This window comes from Choloepus didactylus, chromosome 20, assembly GCF_015220235.1.
Source record: "Choloepus didactylus isolate mChoDid1 chromosome 20, mChoDid1.pri, whole genome shotgun sequence".
NCBI lineage: Eukaryota > Metazoa > Chordata > Mammalia > Pilosa > Megalonychidae > Choloepus > Choloepus didactylus.
Genome location: NC_051326.1, coordinates 42,054,629 through 42,072,601, shown reverse-complemented (window position 1 = coordinate 42,072,601; position 17,973 = coordinate 42,054,629). Strand labels below are relative to the sequence as shown.

The following is a 17,973-nucleotide window of genomic DNA, read 5'->3' as shown; positions in this document are numbered from 1 at the left end:
CTGTAAAATAAAGGAAGTAGGTTGGAACAATATGCTTCCTTCAAAAACGAAATGGAGATTTGGATTTTACTACATATTTATTGATTCCTCAAATGATCATTATCCTAAGGTCCCTGGAAGAAAAATAAATATTAACTTTTCTCTGCTTTTAAAAAGTTTTCAATTGATCAGACGATTTTAATTATAAGCCTCTTTATCCTTTGGCACTGAATGAGTAAATTACTGCTTTTCATATAATTTCAATGTAATGAGGATTACTTTTTTCTTTTAACAACTATTACATAAAGACAGTGGGAAAACAGCGGTAAAGATGTCCAATTTATTTTACAGTACTTAGTGACATTTTATTCTATGAACAATAGGCACAGGGATCAAGTGTCCTATTGAATATTAAAGCATACTAATTTGGTGAGGAATTTTAAATTCCTTACAAAAGGTTATCATAATGCCAATTATATTTTCATTCATTATAATTTATACACATGATTCAGGAACTTATTAAAGGAATTGCTTATTATTGTTTCACTCTACAATTTTTTTATTTTATAAGTTGTGTAATTTGTATGAAAAAACCTCCTCCAAGTAAAAGATAACTATGTATTTAACTTCTTAAAATTTAATCAATGCTTATGTATCCAAATTGATGATATATAGGGCTTTTACCATATTTGAAAAAACCTGTGATTTGGTATCTATTTACAATCAATGAGCAACAAATCCTTTGCTTACTTATGTATAAGATTTGAACCAAAATTATTCTAAATCATTCTGACTGACAAATAGAAATGTGTGTATTAATTTTAAATGTCTGAATTCTAATGGAGAGAATTAATGGAAGTGGGAGTAAATAAAACAACAGGAAATCTAATTGTGATAGTGTGTGTGTTTCTATAATAGAATATATATACATATATCTTATATTTTAAGATTTTAGAATTTCTTAGAGATTAACACAATTAAAGAAATCATGAAGGCAAGGTAGATTTTCCTAATAGCCTAAAAACCTGGTGGTATCAGGGATTAGAGGAAGGGAAGACTTTTATCATGTCTGCAAGTTTCTTGTTCATGCAATCATTCCTTTACCTTCTTTCCAAATTAATTAAATCTTTATCATTTTGGAGGTAGAATACCTGGGTCTTTTAATTGGTACAATGTGAATCATCTATATATAATTCCTAATTTTATTCAAGAAACATTTAGCAAGCATCAACTTTATACTGTAAATTAAGAATGAAGGAATGAACAAGAGATAAACTTTGTCTCAGGACTATCACACTCTAATGATGTGGTAGTTTCCACAGTAACTGCAGATTAAATGTGTACAATGTCAGTGAAAAAGAGGAAAACCTAACACATTCTGGAGATGGTCACAGAAGCCTTCCTTGAGAGATGGTATTTGAGCTGGTTCTAACCTATGACTGATACTCAACTCGAATCAGCAAATGTCTACTAGGAGAAATAAATTGTGCAATGATAACTAAGCTGTGGCTGAAAGTGATAAGCATGTGAAAAAGTACGTATAAATGGTTATCAGGATTTAAGCCAAGGGAATAGCAATTTCCAGCTATGGGAAAAATGGATGTTTCATAAGAGTTATTAGCATTATAGACAGTTCTTAAAGGATGGGAATGTAATCCTTTTTGGTATTTAAGAATAGAATAGTAGAAAATTATTTCAGCAAGAGAAATATAAAAGGTAAAGTTTTAGAGGTGGAAAATGTGGTAAATAGTCTCGTTTGGCTGACACTCAATGGTTAAAGGGAAGAGTGGGAAACTGTTGCAAAGGCTAATTCTTTAGGTCCCTGGAAGCCAGTCTGAAACATGTAAACTGTACTACAGGCAAAAGGAGCCAGTGAGAAATGCTTATTAAGGTATTAACGTGATCAGATTTTTGGTTTAGAAAGGATACTTTGGTATAAAAACAGGCAGAGAATTAGGAGAGCCAAAGACCTGCCTTAAATGTCACTTCCACTTTGGAGTTTATTGATGATCCTGTCAGCAGCCTCTCCCTACCAAGCAAGGATCACATCGCCCGGACATGTATGGTTTGTACATCTGCTTTACACACTACAATGTGGACATCTCGAGTACAAAGACTATATTTTATTCATCTTTGTGTCCCTGGAATTTATCACAGTATCTTATTGAATTAACTAGTTTCCAAGAAAGGGTAAGGAAGAGGGGAATAAAGTAAAAAGACAGTACAGATTTCATTTAGTGTATCATACAATTACTTTATTCCAAACTAAAGTTTTCTGCCTGGGTAGAATGTGATATTTTTGTGTCATTAAACCATTCATACTGAGAAATAAGAAATATTTGGAATAGGGCTATGGCATTCTCTTGCTGAGAAAAAAATATATACTTGTGTTGTAATTCAGTACTTTTTTTAAATAAATTAAGGTCTTAGAAACTTTTTATATTATATTGTGATACATTCATCAGGTAGCCACAAATAAAAGGAATATTGATGTTAAACTAATTTGAGGAATTTCATTGAACAAGATATTTTGTTCAAATACAGAATTAACTGAGGCTAAATCAACAATCTCATTTCAGAGGAAATGATTTAGGCTACTATTAAGTCTCTAAAGCACTTGAAAATTAGTTCAAAGACCATAATATGATCATTAAATTTATGTGGCAGTTATGCACAAAGAGATAAAAAATGTTCTCCTACTGCACAGGTCACTTTGCAATCCTCCCTAATACATAAGAACAGTCAGTTGAATGAATGATATGGAAAAAATAATAATGCATCCAAATTAATTCTTTCTGATTATTCCAGATCAAAATCATAGAAGGGAATTTAAGCCTTGTATTTTACATTAGTAAAGGAATTGTAATGGATATTATGTATATGTTTGGAAAATCTGCTATTTTGATACAACTTTTTTTTGTACTATTTTATTCTTTTAAGGGCTGGAATATTTGTGTATAAAATGGCACAAAATTTAACTGAAAGAAATATTATGGTAAATTAAAAATAATAAAAATAAATTCTTACCAAATTCCTTTGGTACAGTTATTGAATAGAGGCATACTTGACCAGCTGTGTAATTATGGGGGTAATTTGGTGACAAAACTACCCCTTCTGATCCAGCGTACTGGCCTCCACAGGGAGCTGAAAATAAAACCAACCAAATATTATGCATTGTGCTTTAATAATACTACATGTGCTAGTTATCTTACCTAAAACTGAAAAGCAATGAATAAAGGAGTATTTATTTAAAAACTTAAAATATTAAAGTTAAAAACTTGTTTTACATTGCTATCAAAAGTAATAGAAAAATGAAAATGAAGATTTACTAGGTTAGAATAAAAGTAATTCTACTTGGTTGGAGGACCTAGTATTATTTGTAAGACCTCTCTCAGACTTTTTAAAATGATAATGAAAACCACTATAAGAATAATACTAATATTAAAACAGGTGTGATAAAGAAAAATTAAGTTAATTCTCAGAATTATCTGCTTGTTACCATTCACACATTAACTTAAATGCAAAAGATTATCTCACTTTTCTATTGTTACATTACTACAGGACTAAAAGAAAAAAATTGTTCTGCTTTTTGGTTTACTTTATTTGTGTTTAACTTTTCATCTTGTCATCAGATTTGGTTAAAGAATAATGTAAAATTACTAATACTTCTTCTAGAGTCTCCTCTGTAAGTTTATCTCAATGAAGATGTCCATAACTAGAAGGTTAAGGCAGATAAAATAAAGGGCTGTTATATAGAAAGCTCAGTACATGTGTGCTTACTATAACTATGTCTATCTCTTTATCTATCTCTACAAGTTGGGCATATGTATTAAAGTATGCACACACAGACATGAATTTATCCCAAACATATTAACCAAGTGTCTACTATGTGCAGTGTATATATTATTATCTGGAGATGTATTGATATTTATATTTCAATTAGGAATAAAATGGGTAACACCTCTATTTTCAACTCCCTGCCTCCATTCCTATATGGAGCACATTTCTCCATTCCCTATCAAATGCCAAATATGATAAGTAAGATAACAACAGTAGTAGCAAGATCTACATACCACCTACTATCAGAGAATCTCTTTGAAAACATATTGGAGGAAACAACTGAAAAAGTGTGTATGCATGTGTGTGTATGAGCATGAGTATGTATGTTTGTGTGTTTTTGAATTTCCTCTGGTTATCATATTGACTTTGGCATTAACCTTGCTAAGAAAATAGGAAAATAGTGTAGCCCAGACTTTCAAATACTTTTAAAGCATCTAAAAATGAGCATCCAGTTAAATCACATTCACTTGAAAATCAGTTTTTAATTTAAATTGCTAATATTTTGATTTTATGTAAGAAGAGGTCCAAGTCTGGTCCATGTCTGCTCATCTATTTAGTTGTAGACCTGTGCCTAGAACAGAAGTCTCTGAATGACCTCTACTGTACTTTTTACCATGTCTATTGTACTTTTCATCATGCCACATTGGTATATTGACTGTCCTCCTTTACTTGAATATAACCTCAATGATTTATTTAGAATTATATTCAGTATTCAAGAAATTTCTATTTCTATGGTTTTTCTTTCTTGATATGACAATTTTCAAGTCCTAAAAAGTGATAGAAATTAGAAAAAAAATCTTTAATCCTTTGAATGTTAATTGGCACATTGTTAAATCCTAATTGATAGACAAAGCATTTTCTGCAATTAATTAAACTCCTTAGGATATGTTGATACTAATATTAAAGTAACTCATTATTGAGTTGTCAAGGAGAGTTAATGATTTGTTGAGAGATTTCCCAAATCCATACATTATAATGGCTTGGAAAACATAAGTCATATTCTAAAAAGCATAGGAAAAATAGCTTAGACATCTGAAAGCTTTGATCTATTTATGAGTAACTAGTGGTGATTTTACCCAACTAAACTAAGCAAGGTCTTGATTCAGAATAAAAATACTTGGTTTATTTTAATTTTTAATAGGAAAAAAAATTCACTTTTACATGGATAAAACTTCTATAGCTATACTTCAAAACCAAGGTTTTCAGTGAAATGCTGGGAGACTCAACTGCACAAGTTTAGACACCTGACAATTTTTTTTATCTCAATCATGTAAACTCAACCAAATTACTGCAGTACTGTTTCTTTCTAAAAGGCATAAAGTCCAAAGTTTTAAAAATAAGTATACATGAAAAGTAGGATTTATATTCTTTTAGCCCAGTCATAAAAAAATCAAACAGATCATTGTGGAAGTACCCTTTTCTCTCCAAAAAGCCATATATTTCAAAATTAAAATGATAACTATAAATGAAAAATAGAAACAAATCATCATCTGGACTAACATTTTGATGCCCAAATTATTAGAGACTGTAATCTTATTTTTATGAAGGACATCTGCTGAAATATTTCATCAAGTTTAACTACAAAGATTTATTTTGTCTAATGACAGAATGAAAGAGCATTACTTTACAGTAATAGAGAACACTTTAAAAATAATAATAATAAAAAAATGAAATGAAAGAAAACTATCCTGGCACTTTATTTGCTTTACTACCTTGATTAATTATGCTTATGCCTATACATGCTTCCTCAGATTTAAAAGATAAGCATCAAATCTACATAAAAATTCCAGCCATAAATATACACTTGTAAGCTTGAGAAAAACATGACAAGAATTATAATTTAATTCTTAATAATAATTTTGTTTGTGTTAATCTAACAAATAAATAGTCTGTCTAGTGTTAGAAATTCTTTCATATTAATGTGGAAATAGATGTAAAATAAACATGTGCATTCAACTTGGTAATTAACATATTAAACAGATCATTTCCTAAATGAAAAAAGACAAACAACAGTATTCATTGCAGATGGTAAGAAGAACATTGCTCATCCATTAATTTTTTGGAATATATATGTAATATGTAAAGACAACAGAATACAATAAAATTGATTGTAAACCAAAACCAGCATTAACAAACAAAAGCCATTCTGATCCATAAAAGGGGCTTTTGGGTGTTTCAACTTAAGTTCTACTTCTATAAGCAGACCTCACTATACAAAAACTGTAGGCAGTAGATGAATCATTAGGAAAAAAAATATGTAGTGTGTATTTAAAACAAACTAGTCCAGAGAACCCAAGATGGCAGCTAAGTGAGACAGGGCAGAAAAATACCTCCATGAAAAATACTATATAAAAGCCAGAAAGTGACCCAGAACACCAGTTCTAGTGATGCACCAGCTGGACAAGGTCTGCTAAATCCACAGGGACCATGCATTTGGTGAAACCAGGAGTCTGCATTTTGAAACGAATGAGTGAGCTGGCTGAAAGTCCGGTGGCCATGCTGTGGGGAAACCGTGGGTTTGTGTCTAGTGACGGACTAGTTCTTTTTAAAAAGAAAAAAACCCAGGAGTGGCTGCGGATACAGCAGTGAGAACTGCGCAGTGAAGCACGGCAGGAGCAGGTTGTGCCAACCCCTCGGTGTCTGGCGTGGTGGATAGCCTTTCCCACATCTGCTGTTGAATACCTCGGGGCCAGGGGGGAAGAGGGGAGCCAAAAGGAGAAAGAAACCATACCCCTTGCAGCCATCTCCCCAGCAGACTGGGGACGCTCCTGCCCGGGGCCAGAGCCGTAGCCCAGAGCCGTGCCAAGGATCCCAGTGTGACGAGGAGTGTTTCCCGCAGCACTGTGCACATGTCACAGAATTGGCCGTGGACAGTGGTCTTTGGTGCACCCATGGCTGGTTGTCCCGGAGCTGGGAAGGCGGAGATATGTGAAGAGGGGGAAATTAACACGCCCCATTCAACCATCTTTACGATGGGCTGGGAGCGCCCCTGCACAACCTGGTGGCCCGGGGCTTCCCTGGAGAGCTGGTGCACACTTGTGACATGGCGCAGCCTTCCCTTGGCAGGGGTCCTCGAGGAGCATGGCTGAGGTGGGGGGGCCTGCTCAGAAATTCCAGGGACCCTACGCCAGTGCTGGGGACTTGTGGGTCAGTGGCAGAGACAATCTGTGGTGGGACTGAGGTGAAGGCCTGGACTCTTGCAACAGCCTTAAATCTCTGGGAACACCCGGGAGGTTTGATTATTAAAGTTGCCCTGCCTCCCTAACCACCCAGACACACTCCCCACATTCAGGGCGGACAGCACTAACAACACACCCAAACTTAGTGCACCAATTGAACCCCACAGGAATCGGACCCCCACACACCACAAGGACAAAGCTGGGGAGAATTGACTTGAGGGGAATAGGTGACTCACGGACGCCATATGCTGGTTAGTTAGAGAAAGTGTATGCCACCAAGATGTAGATCTGACAAACTATAGATTGCTATTTTTTAGAACCTGAAAGAACCCTATCAAGTAAAGCAAATGCCAAGAGGCCAAAAACAACAGAAAATTTTAAAGCATGTGATAAAACCAGACAATATGGAGAACCCAACCCCAAACACCCAAATCAAAAGATCAGAAGAGACACAGTACTTGGCACAATTAATCAAAGAACTAAAGACAAACAATGAGAGCATGGCACAGGATATAAAGGACATGAAGAAGACCCTAGAAGAGCATAAAGAAGAACTTGCAAGAGTAAATAAAAAAAAATAGACGATCTTATGGAAATAAAAGAAACTGTTGACCAAATTAAAAAGATATTGGATACTCATAGTACAAGACTGGAGGAAGCTGAACAATGACTCAGCATCCTCAAGGACCACAGAATGGAAAATGAAAGAACAAAAGAAAGAATGGGGAAAAAAACTGAAAAAATCAAAACTTACCTCAGGGATATGTTAGATAAAATAAAACGTCCAAATTTAAGACTCATTGGTGTCCCAGAAGGGGAAGAGAAGGCTAAAGGTCTAGAAAGAGTATTCAAAGAAATTGTTGGGGAAAACTTCCCAAATCTTCTACACAATATAAATACACAAAGTATAAATGCCCAGCGAACTCCAAATAGAACAAATCCAAATAAACCCACTCCAAGACATATTCTGATCAGACTCTCAAATATTGAAGAGAAGGAGCAAGTTCTGAAAGCAGCAAGAGAAAAGCAATTCACCACATACAAAGGAAACAACATAAGACGAAGTAGTGACTACTCAGTGTCCACCATGGAGGCGAGAAGGCAGTGGCATGACATATTTAAAACTCTGAGAGAGAAAAATTTCCAACCAAGAATACTTTATCCAGCAAAACTCTCCTTCAAATTTGAGGGAGAGCTTAAATTTTTCACAAACAAATGCTGAGAGATTTTGCTAATAAAGGACCTGCCCTACTTCAGATACTAAAGGGAGCCCTGCCTACAGAGAAACAAAGAAAGGAGAGAGAGAGAGAGAGAGAGAGAGAGAGAGAGAAATTTAACAGATCTATATAGAACATTACATCCCAAATCATCAGGACACACATTCTTCTCTAGTGTTTACGGATCTTTCTCCAGATAAGACCATATGCTGGAACATAAAACAAGCCTCAATAAATTTTTAAAAAATTGAATTTATTCAAAGCACATTCTCTGACCACAAGGGAATACAAATAGAAGTCAATAACCATCAGAGACTTAGAAAATTCACAAACACCTGGAGGTTAGAAATGAGGGGGAGATGAAAACATTCCCAGATAATCAAAAGCTGAGGGACTTCATCACCAGTCGGTCAGTCCTATGAGAAATGCTAAAGGGAATTGTGCAGGCTGAAAGGAAGAGACACTAAACAATTGACTGAAATCACATGAAGAAATAAAGATTTCCACTAAAGATCACATGGTAAATATAAATACCAATACTACTGTATTTTTGATTTGTAACTCCACTACAGGATCTAAAATACATAAACTGTAATGATAAATCAGTGGTTTTAGATTCACTGTAAAATATGTAATTTTTGACAAGAACTACATAAAGGTGGGGGAATGGAGGAGCATAGGAACATAGTTTATGTGTCGTATTGAAGTCAAGTTGGTATCAAAGAAAAACAAGATTGTTATAGATTTAAGATGTTAAATTTAAGCCCCATGGTAAACACAAAGAAAGTATCAGAGAATATGACCATAGAAATGAAAAGTAGAGTATGGGTTATGACAAGTGGGACAGGGGGCAATGGGGAGTTACAAAATGAGTGTAGGTTTCTGTTTGGGGTGAAGGGAAATTTCTAGTAATGGAAGATGGGAAGGTGATAGAATTACAACATATTACAACATTCTAAATGTGATTAATCCCACTAATGGAATGCTAGGGAGGGGTTGGAATAGGAAGATTTAGGCTGTATATATGTTTCCACAACTGAAGAAAAAAAAAAAGACAGTCTAAATAGATAATGACAATTAAATGCCAAGGATGATCCTGGATGGGATCTGAGGATGGAGGAGAGGAGGCTCAAAGGGACACAGTTGGGACATAAGAAAAAAAAAAAAGGAAATATAGAATGTAAGCTTTGTATCAATGTTGAATTTCTTGAGCTTCTTAGCTGCGCTTAATGGTATTGCATAAAAGAATGTTCTTGTTCATGGGAACTGTATATGTGAATTATATTGTTTGTTCAAGGATGTGTGCAGCTTGCTCTCATATGTTCAGAAGACAGAGCAATAGATGATGGATGATAGATAGGGAGGGAGGGAGGGAGAGAGGGAGGGAGGGAGGGAAAGAAAGAAATGGTGGTATGACAGGATGTTAAAGTTGGTGGATCGGGGTATTGGGGGAGGGGGGTTGGGGTATGCTGGAGTTTTTTGTATGGGGTTTGTATTGTTTTTGCAACTTTTCTGTAAGTTTGAATTTATTTCAAAATAAAATTTAAAAAAATAATAAAAAATAAAACAAATTAGTCCAAAATGCACTGATGTATTCTGTAATATATGAACCATTGAAAAGGTTAAAATATAGCAAAAAATCCCCAAATATAATTGATCTAAGTGACCCACAGGCATTGGTATCATGTGCAAAATGTGCTGTTCTCCATGAAAGATCCAAAATACACAAGGGGGAAAGTCATCTTTGCTTTATTTGGAATATCAAGTTTTATTTATATGTAAATAAGATAGCACAGGAAAAAAATCAGTATTTTATGTTTAATTCACTTTAATGACTGGGAAACAGAAATTGTGTTTGACTTCTAAGTTCTTCAGACATGGAAAAGAAACAATCTCTAATTTAAAATGTGATCGTGTATTTATTGCTTATTCTGCTGTAAACCAATACTCAAATGTGGTTTCATTTTTTTTTCCTGTTTATTCTATGGCTACAGAATTATCTTTCCTCCAGTATTAAATTAATAATACATTCAATAGGGAACTAAAGTCCAAACTTCATGATCTTTTCTCAATATAGCTGTCTATTTTTATCTCACTCACCTTGGTTACCTTTTATAATCTATACATGCATGTCCAAAGTGGGATACACACATAACAGGGGGTACACAGACCATTTTATGAGGTACAAAAAATATTAGAAATTTTATCCAAAATTATGTCTTCTTAAATGTTTATGTTCATGTATTATTTATGTGGTATATATTTGCAAAGAAGTTCTGTATCTTTAAATGCATTACAGATCTTGGTATTGCATACTTAATAATATACGCTGATCAGATAAAAGATCAAAAGAGTTTGAGATCATTGCCCTTCACTATATTAAAATGATTATTTATGACATTTATACAGTGAATTAAGATTTTCTATTTATAGAGTACCTACTCTGTTTCAGGCATTTGAGTCTTACGCATATCTCATTTAACTCCAGTCACACATAAAAGGTGGGTATTCTTATCCACTCGGGACCTGTGTGTCTTGTCTGAAATTGCACAGGATGAAGTTGCACAGGATGATGAAGGCAAGATTAGATTATCTCCAAGGGGCAAACCCTTAGACTGATAAACCTGGGCACCTTCCCTTGCCCACAACCCTTAACCCAGATCCCAACCCTGAACCCTAGTCATATTCCTTCAAGGTGAGGATCCTCAGGACCTAGGAAAGTCAGTTGTTCACTTGCAGGCTATGATCCACTTTAAGACCACCACCAGGTACCTGGGACCATGGGATCCTATGCCACTTGAACCCACTCCCTAGGCATTGTCCCATATTCAGCAGCCAAGGGGTAGCCAACAGATGGCTGCTTATGTGAGAGGGGGGTGTGGAGGTGCAGGCCCAGGTTTCCACACTCATGCACATGAGGCCTCTCCAGGTTCAGGACACAGAAGGGGATGGACTGTGGACAGAGGGACTCTAACTGTGCTCTTGCCGTTACAGATGGAGGGCCTCGGAGAGTTCCCACGCTTTCACCACATCACACTGATGATGCCTTAGTGTTCTGCCCTTTCTTGTGTTTTGAAGCTTCTTGACACCCAAGTCCTAACCTTTAGGACTGAAATCAAACACTCTCTCTTCCTCTAAGTCTATTTTGTTGTACTTTCTCTATCAACTATAAGCAAGTTGAAATTAATTTCTACTTATTTCCAGCTACATATGATTTTTTGTTTTACTTTTTAGTAAACTTAGAAAATTAGAATTCTGTAATTCTCAACTTATAAAATGTCTTTCAAAAAACTAACAAAATAACTTTTACATAGCGTTGTTTAGCAGTTTTTTTAAATTAAGTAGATGAAAAGAAAGCACTGATTCATTAATTGGTCTTTAGAATCATTTAAATTGTAATAATAATTCACATTTGTCTAGAGCTAAAAGGCACAAAATACATTTATATAATTAATCTTTATATTTGTATATTACTAGTATATTACTCTGTATGTGTATATAGGTGATTTTCAAATGTAAAATATAACAATAATAATATTGAAAATGGAGTTTTGAACATTATTGTTCTAAAATTTGAAATGAATGAGATTTCTTAGGCCCTTCCAATTCTGAGTTTATTGAGATATTCATAAAAGGCATTTGTATTTTAAATATAATTAGTATAAGATTCAGCTTATGCTAACTTTATTTAAAATTCAATAAAGATGTTTTAAGTACATTTTTATATCTAAACTTTCATGTGATCATTGTAATAATTGGAGGATATTAAGTAGCTATTGTCATTCCTCTTAAATAAAAGTTTAATAGTTTACATATCTGTTTAATAGTAGAGCTGGGATTAGTTTACATCTTTGTGGTCTTTCATACATAACTAAATACTGCAGACAGTTACCTCCCCCTTTGCCATGAGATCTGAAAGACATAGATTCGCAACAAGCAAACACACAGGACCTAACCTGTACATCAAATGATATGATTATGAAATTAATACAATGAATATATTTGGAAGAGGATTATGATGGAACTGAATCATACTTTAGTAAGTTGAAACATTAAGATTCTGCCAAAAACATTATTTGAAGATTATACACTATACATGTGGAGGACACAAAATATTTACTTTCTCCTTTGTGTAGTAAAAAAAATATAACATTGCCAAAAGAGAAGTCTGGCCTTTGCCCTTTGCTTCTCGGAGGTTCTCTCTAAACCCTTGGAATGTATGCCTGATACGCATGTCTTTGTCTGCCTGAGGTCCCCTGGGCAACCAGACAGCAACAACATGATTTAGGGTGGGGCTTTGGGTCAGGTGTAATTAACTCAATCTCCTGAAGGGCTAGAGACTGAGATCATTCCATGGGCCGTCACCCACCTTTATGAAAGCACCCAATAAAAACTCTGGACACCAAGGCTTTGGGTGAGCCCCCCAAGTTGGCAATACTCTGTATGTATTTTCATACATAGATGCTGGAAAAGCAACAGTGATCAAGACCCCATGGGGAAGGATAGCTAAAAGTTCTGTGTTTAAAACTTTTCTGGACTCTGCCCAGTGAATCTCTTTCCTTGCTGATTTTAATCTGCATTCATTCCTTGCAATAAACTATAACTGAGAATATAACAGCCTACAGTGTGTTCTGTGAGTTCCAACAAATTATTGAAACTGACGTGGTTTGGGGAAACCTCCAAGCTTGCAATAGGTGTCAGAGTGAGGAAATTCTTCTGGAAGGTGATCCCTCTGACTTTGCATTCTTTCAGTATTCTTTGTTTTTGCATATTTTCTAAAATATGAGCAACCTCAATAATTATCCCAACATTCATTATTAATAAATAAAAATATGTAAAAATAGAAAGGTACAACAGGCTGCAGATACTTCCATTAAAAATTGTTTTAGTCATTCATTGTTTAATTAATTTACTCCAAGAACATAAAGTTCCTACTTTATGACAGCAACTAGTGCTAGCAAGACGTGGTTCCTTAACTTAAAAGCTTACAGGCTCATAAGACAGGTAAATGCAGAAACATAGAAGTAACAGACCATACAGGGCATTGGGTTTGGTTTGTTTTTTGTTTGTTTTCTGTTTGTTTTTAATGTGCTAATTTTTTAAAGCACCAGTAGCATCCTTAGGCTGTCCTGAGGGGAGAAAACAACATTCATTTTATATGCTCATTTTACCTAACTGAACTAGTAGTCCTTGGGTTCATCCTAAAATAACCTTAGAAATCAATTTTTATTCGAAAGATCACGGGGTATTACCTTCTTCTTTTTCATCTTCTTTTTTATGCATACTATACTCAGAATTAAGGGCACAAGTCCTATTCACAGCTTGATGAATTTTGCCTGTGGAGACACTCATGAGACTATAAAGCAAGCCAAACAACTGGAAGTGTCTTCTATCCCCACCCTGTCAGGAAACCATCTGCAAAGGTAGCTACTATTCAAACTTCTATCATTAGAGATTAGTTTCATCTGATTTTTAAGGTTATTCATACATTTTAAGAGAGTATTTTAAATGTATTGACTTAATCTCTATGTAAAGAATTACAAACTATTGATGTTTGGGGGAAAATATCACAATTATATATTTAGTCTAAAAATAATTAGTATCTTTTATGTAGAAGTTCAGGTCTGGTCTGGAATACACACAGAAAAGAAGTTAAAAATGGTAAACTATTTAAGTGAAAGAAAGTTATTACCCCCTTTAGAAACCTATGGGAATGGCTAATAATTAGCTAAATTAAATGATAATGCCAAAGATTCACTATGCTCTAATTTTATGAGAGTCTAACAACTGGTTAGAGAAATATGGTACTAAAGTGTGAAGCCATTTTAAAAACGGGATCTTGCATTCAAAAGGAAAGTTATTGCTGCGGGAAAACAAACAAACAAACAAACAGAGCCAACACATACCATTGCAGGAGGGTAAGATCCTGTTCCAAGCTGGTTTCCCATCTGTACCAATCACACACGTGATGGATGAAGGGTCAACAATCTTATATCCAGAGTCACACTGGTAAGTAATTGTTGAGCCGAGTTTGAAGTCTGTTCCAAGTCTTGTCCCATTCATTATATTTCCAGGATCGAAACAGGCTTCCCTTGGTTTCTCTACAGAAGAAATGAGGGCAGAAATCTTAATTTTTTGTTTTTTGGTTGCTTGTTTCCTTGCTTATTCAAGTCCCTAGAAGAGTACCTGGCATAAAAAAAAAAAATGCTCAGACATATTTATTGATTGATAAATCCACTTAACCTACTATTCAAGTATAGGAACAATAAGAAAAATGTTTCTTTAAAATTTTATTTCTTCTGAAAACTATTTCTTCCTTTTTTAAACATATTTACTACAGAATTAGTACTGAAATACCTTCATCTAGGTGAAAAAAACAACAACAACAAAAAAAAACATTATATTTTTATGCATTCATAGTTCTTTTTTGGTGATGGAGATAAGTACTGAACCACAAAATTAAAATTCATTTTCTGACTTTGGTACCTGAAATCATAGAAACATATAATTGTATCATGGCTTCAGGAGGAGACTGGAGATTTAGGTTTCTGAAAAGGAGATTGGTTTAATTCATGAAAATTAAGAGCTCTTTCTCATAAGGATAATGGAAGATAGACTCAGAAGATAAATATCGAAAGATGTTCAGATGCCTTTACCACCCTCTTTGAGTGGTAGATCCTATCCTAACAGGGATGAATGTTAAACTTAGCAGAACAAATATATTTACTGATTGACAATAAGGTCAAGCACTCTAGTGGAAATTTTCCTGAAGGGTCTCTATTTCTGCTTTTGTTGGTCTCTCAGTAAGCGTTTTGCAGCACGTCTGGACTGATGTTTGCTAATTACTTTATTGAAAATGTATTTGGATATTTCCAAAAGTAGATGACAATTTGATAATTCTTTGCAGTACCTTAAACCCCATATACAACCAGAATATTTAAGCAAATAAGGAACAAATAAACAAAACAGCATGCCCTACATAAGTTGTTCCCTTTTGCTGTTGTTTATTCAGTCATTCAACAAATACACTGAGCATCTATTAAATACAAGGTCTGATACTAGGTCATACTTTTTTCTCCCATATGATGAAAATTTTTTCAGTATATGTCTGTTTCCTTTTCAGCTCTTCGGATGATTTTTGCTATATCTCAATTATTTTCTCATAGTTTATTATTTTGATAGTTTATTCATTTTGATAAAGTAGTTTATTATTTTGATAAATACCAATTACACAACTTCCCATTTCTTGTCACTAATTTAGATTTCTGAAGAGAGGTTTTTATTCAAATTAACTGCATCCCATCTTTCGGTTCCATTTATTGAGTTGTCAATTCAAGATATTTGGTGATAAATCACTTGTGCTTTATTTGTGTATAATTTGTCATATTTTCTAATTAGATGGCTTCATAATGTGGTGTGTTTTTCTGTTGTTCATGTCTGTTCTGGTTAAGAACACGTCCAAGTTTTCCTTCGTAGGAGGCTGAGTAGATGGAACCTGCCAGAACTCTTAGGCCATCACACAGCATGACTGCCCTGCGGCTCCTTGTATTTCTCATCATGCCTGAGAATTGGCTCTGCTACCTGCTTCACTGACCATGGCATGAGCTCACTCTTTGCTTGATGCAACATCATCATTATTATTGCCTTTCCTTGTTTTCCTCTGATACTTATTTTTAGACAGACTACACTGAAAAACTTTAAAACATTAAGAGCTACAACCCCCATATCGAAGGAAATGCTGATTACAAAAAAAACCAAACACAAAATAGGTAGCACTTAGGCTTCAATTATTCATACATCCTTTGATTCATTTACCCAAAAGCAATTTTTAAGCACCTTTATGTATGTGGGAATGTACTAGAGGTTGGGGAAGGCAATAATTAACATACTTTCTTATGTTTATAAGAAAGCAGGGTTTTTTTTTACTCATTATAGAACAGAATACTTGCATGGTCAAGTGTACTTCAGTTGAGTTCTCAATACTGAAAATATCTGATAATATGGCAAATGCTCCCATGTAATGTTTTTAATTGCTCATGAACATGTCAGATCATGTCCAAAAAGCACAGTTAACTCTTCTGATTGCTGAAATGTGTAACTTTTAATTTGTATTTTAATATAGAGCTATAAGTTTGTAGGTTTTGAGGTTTGGGGGGAAATAGATTAATTTTCTACTTAGAACCATGTAGAGAAATACAAGTCCATTGACAAGTTAACAAAGATAAATTGTACTCGATATTTTCTCTTATAATTTTCTCTATGAATTGAACTCAAAAGTTTAAATAAGTATAAATCCTTTAATTTATTTATAAAGCTCACTATTGTAAACTTATATTTTGTTAAGTCCTTTTTCTAATTCTGTGTAATATAATTTATATTTTAATTGTTCACATGAGAAGAAGTTTTTCAAAAAATATATTCCAATTTAATAGACCCAAAAGGAATATGTTTAGTTTAGGGCATATTTTGTTTGTGGGTTTTCTTTTCCTGGTTGGTTATAATAGGGGATGGAGTCTCTCAAACAAAATGAGAAATCTACCGATCTGGTGACCAGAGAAAAAAGCAATGAACTACATCCCATAAAATCAACACACATGGGTGGAAGAAATAGAGACAAGGGTAATAGATATTTTACTTATTAAAACAAAATTGAGATAAAACTAAGCAATTTAATTTACTTAAATTTAATCATCCTAAAGAGATAAAATAGGAGATAGTAAAACACATTTTTAAGCAATTTTTGAAAGTTATTAAATTCCTCATTACCCAAATCAAAATTTATTTTTCAAAGGTCACACATCTCAAAAAATGTTCCCAATTTTTTTTTCTTTCAAGTTTGATATTTCTTATTCACTGGACAGAGGATTCCTTTCCCCAGATATATGAGATACATGTCAGCATTTTATGACTCAAACAGATATGCAATGCTTCATAAAGAAATGTTTACAATAAAAACAATCTCGATAATTCAAATCAATTTGAGTACAAATTAAGCTGATCAACATACCTTTAAATTCAATGTCGAAACCCGAGAAACCCACAGACGCATCACTTCGAAATGCCAGAAAAAGACTATTTCCGCTACTCTCTATTCTTTCTGGGGCTTGAGAGCCCTGAAAACTCCCAACTAGAGGACTGTTTGAATCCTCCCCTTCATAGATGTGTAGGAAATCATAACTGGGCTCCATGTTGAAACTAGACAGAAAGAATATTATGTTACGTACTCAGTATATATTTGTCTTATCTTCCAGAATATTGTCAATTGAGAGAAAACAGTGATTATACTTGCTTTTGTATAATAACTAAAGTTAGGAAAGTCAAAAAGTTAAATATAACAACAATAAAAAATGGTAAAATAGCAATAAATGCATCAAATACCAATATTATCTATATAATAATAATACATTTGACTTAATAAAATGTTGAAGATAGCCATAGGGAAATGAATCATAATAACATAGATCTCTTCCTTGTATGTACATAATCGCTAATGAAATGCAATTTGAACAAACTAGGCTCAAAAGGGATGAACTCCCCATACTATTTGCCTTTATATGAATATTTTTAGTTTTAAAAATAAGTATATTCAGTATTACCGATTATTCTTACTTTTTTAATCTTCCTGTTTTTTTGGTTGGTTTTTACTTTAAAAAATATGATAGCCTCTACTTGCTTAGACAAATCTGCCAGTATTACCAGTCTCCTACCTCTCCAGAAGGTGGAGGTAAACTGTTCCACTAATGAATATTTTAATTCAA

The 17,973-nt window shown here is 34.0% G+C and overlaps 1 protein-coding gene across 3 annotated transcripts in view; it reads right to left on the bottom strand.

The window, feature by feature from the left end:
• The window catches only part of CSMD1 (CUB and Sushi multiple domains 1), a 2,222,584-nt gene that overhangs the window by 284,998 nt on the left and 1,919,613 nt on the right, over positions 1–17,973 (bottom strand). For all 3 annotated transcript variants that reach the window (XM_037812751.1, XM_037812753.1, XM_037812752.1), the window contains exons 29-31: positions 17,223–17,410; positions 14,122–14,316; positions 3,007–3,123 (exon numbers count right to left, since the gene is read on the bottom strand). In XM_037812751.1, coding sequence (XP_037668679.1) covers positions 3,007–3,123; positions 14,122–14,316; positions 17,223–17,410 — 500 coding nt within the window. The remainder of the gene's footprint in view (positions 1–3,006; positions 3,124–14,121; positions 14,317–17,222; positions 17,411–17,973) is intronic.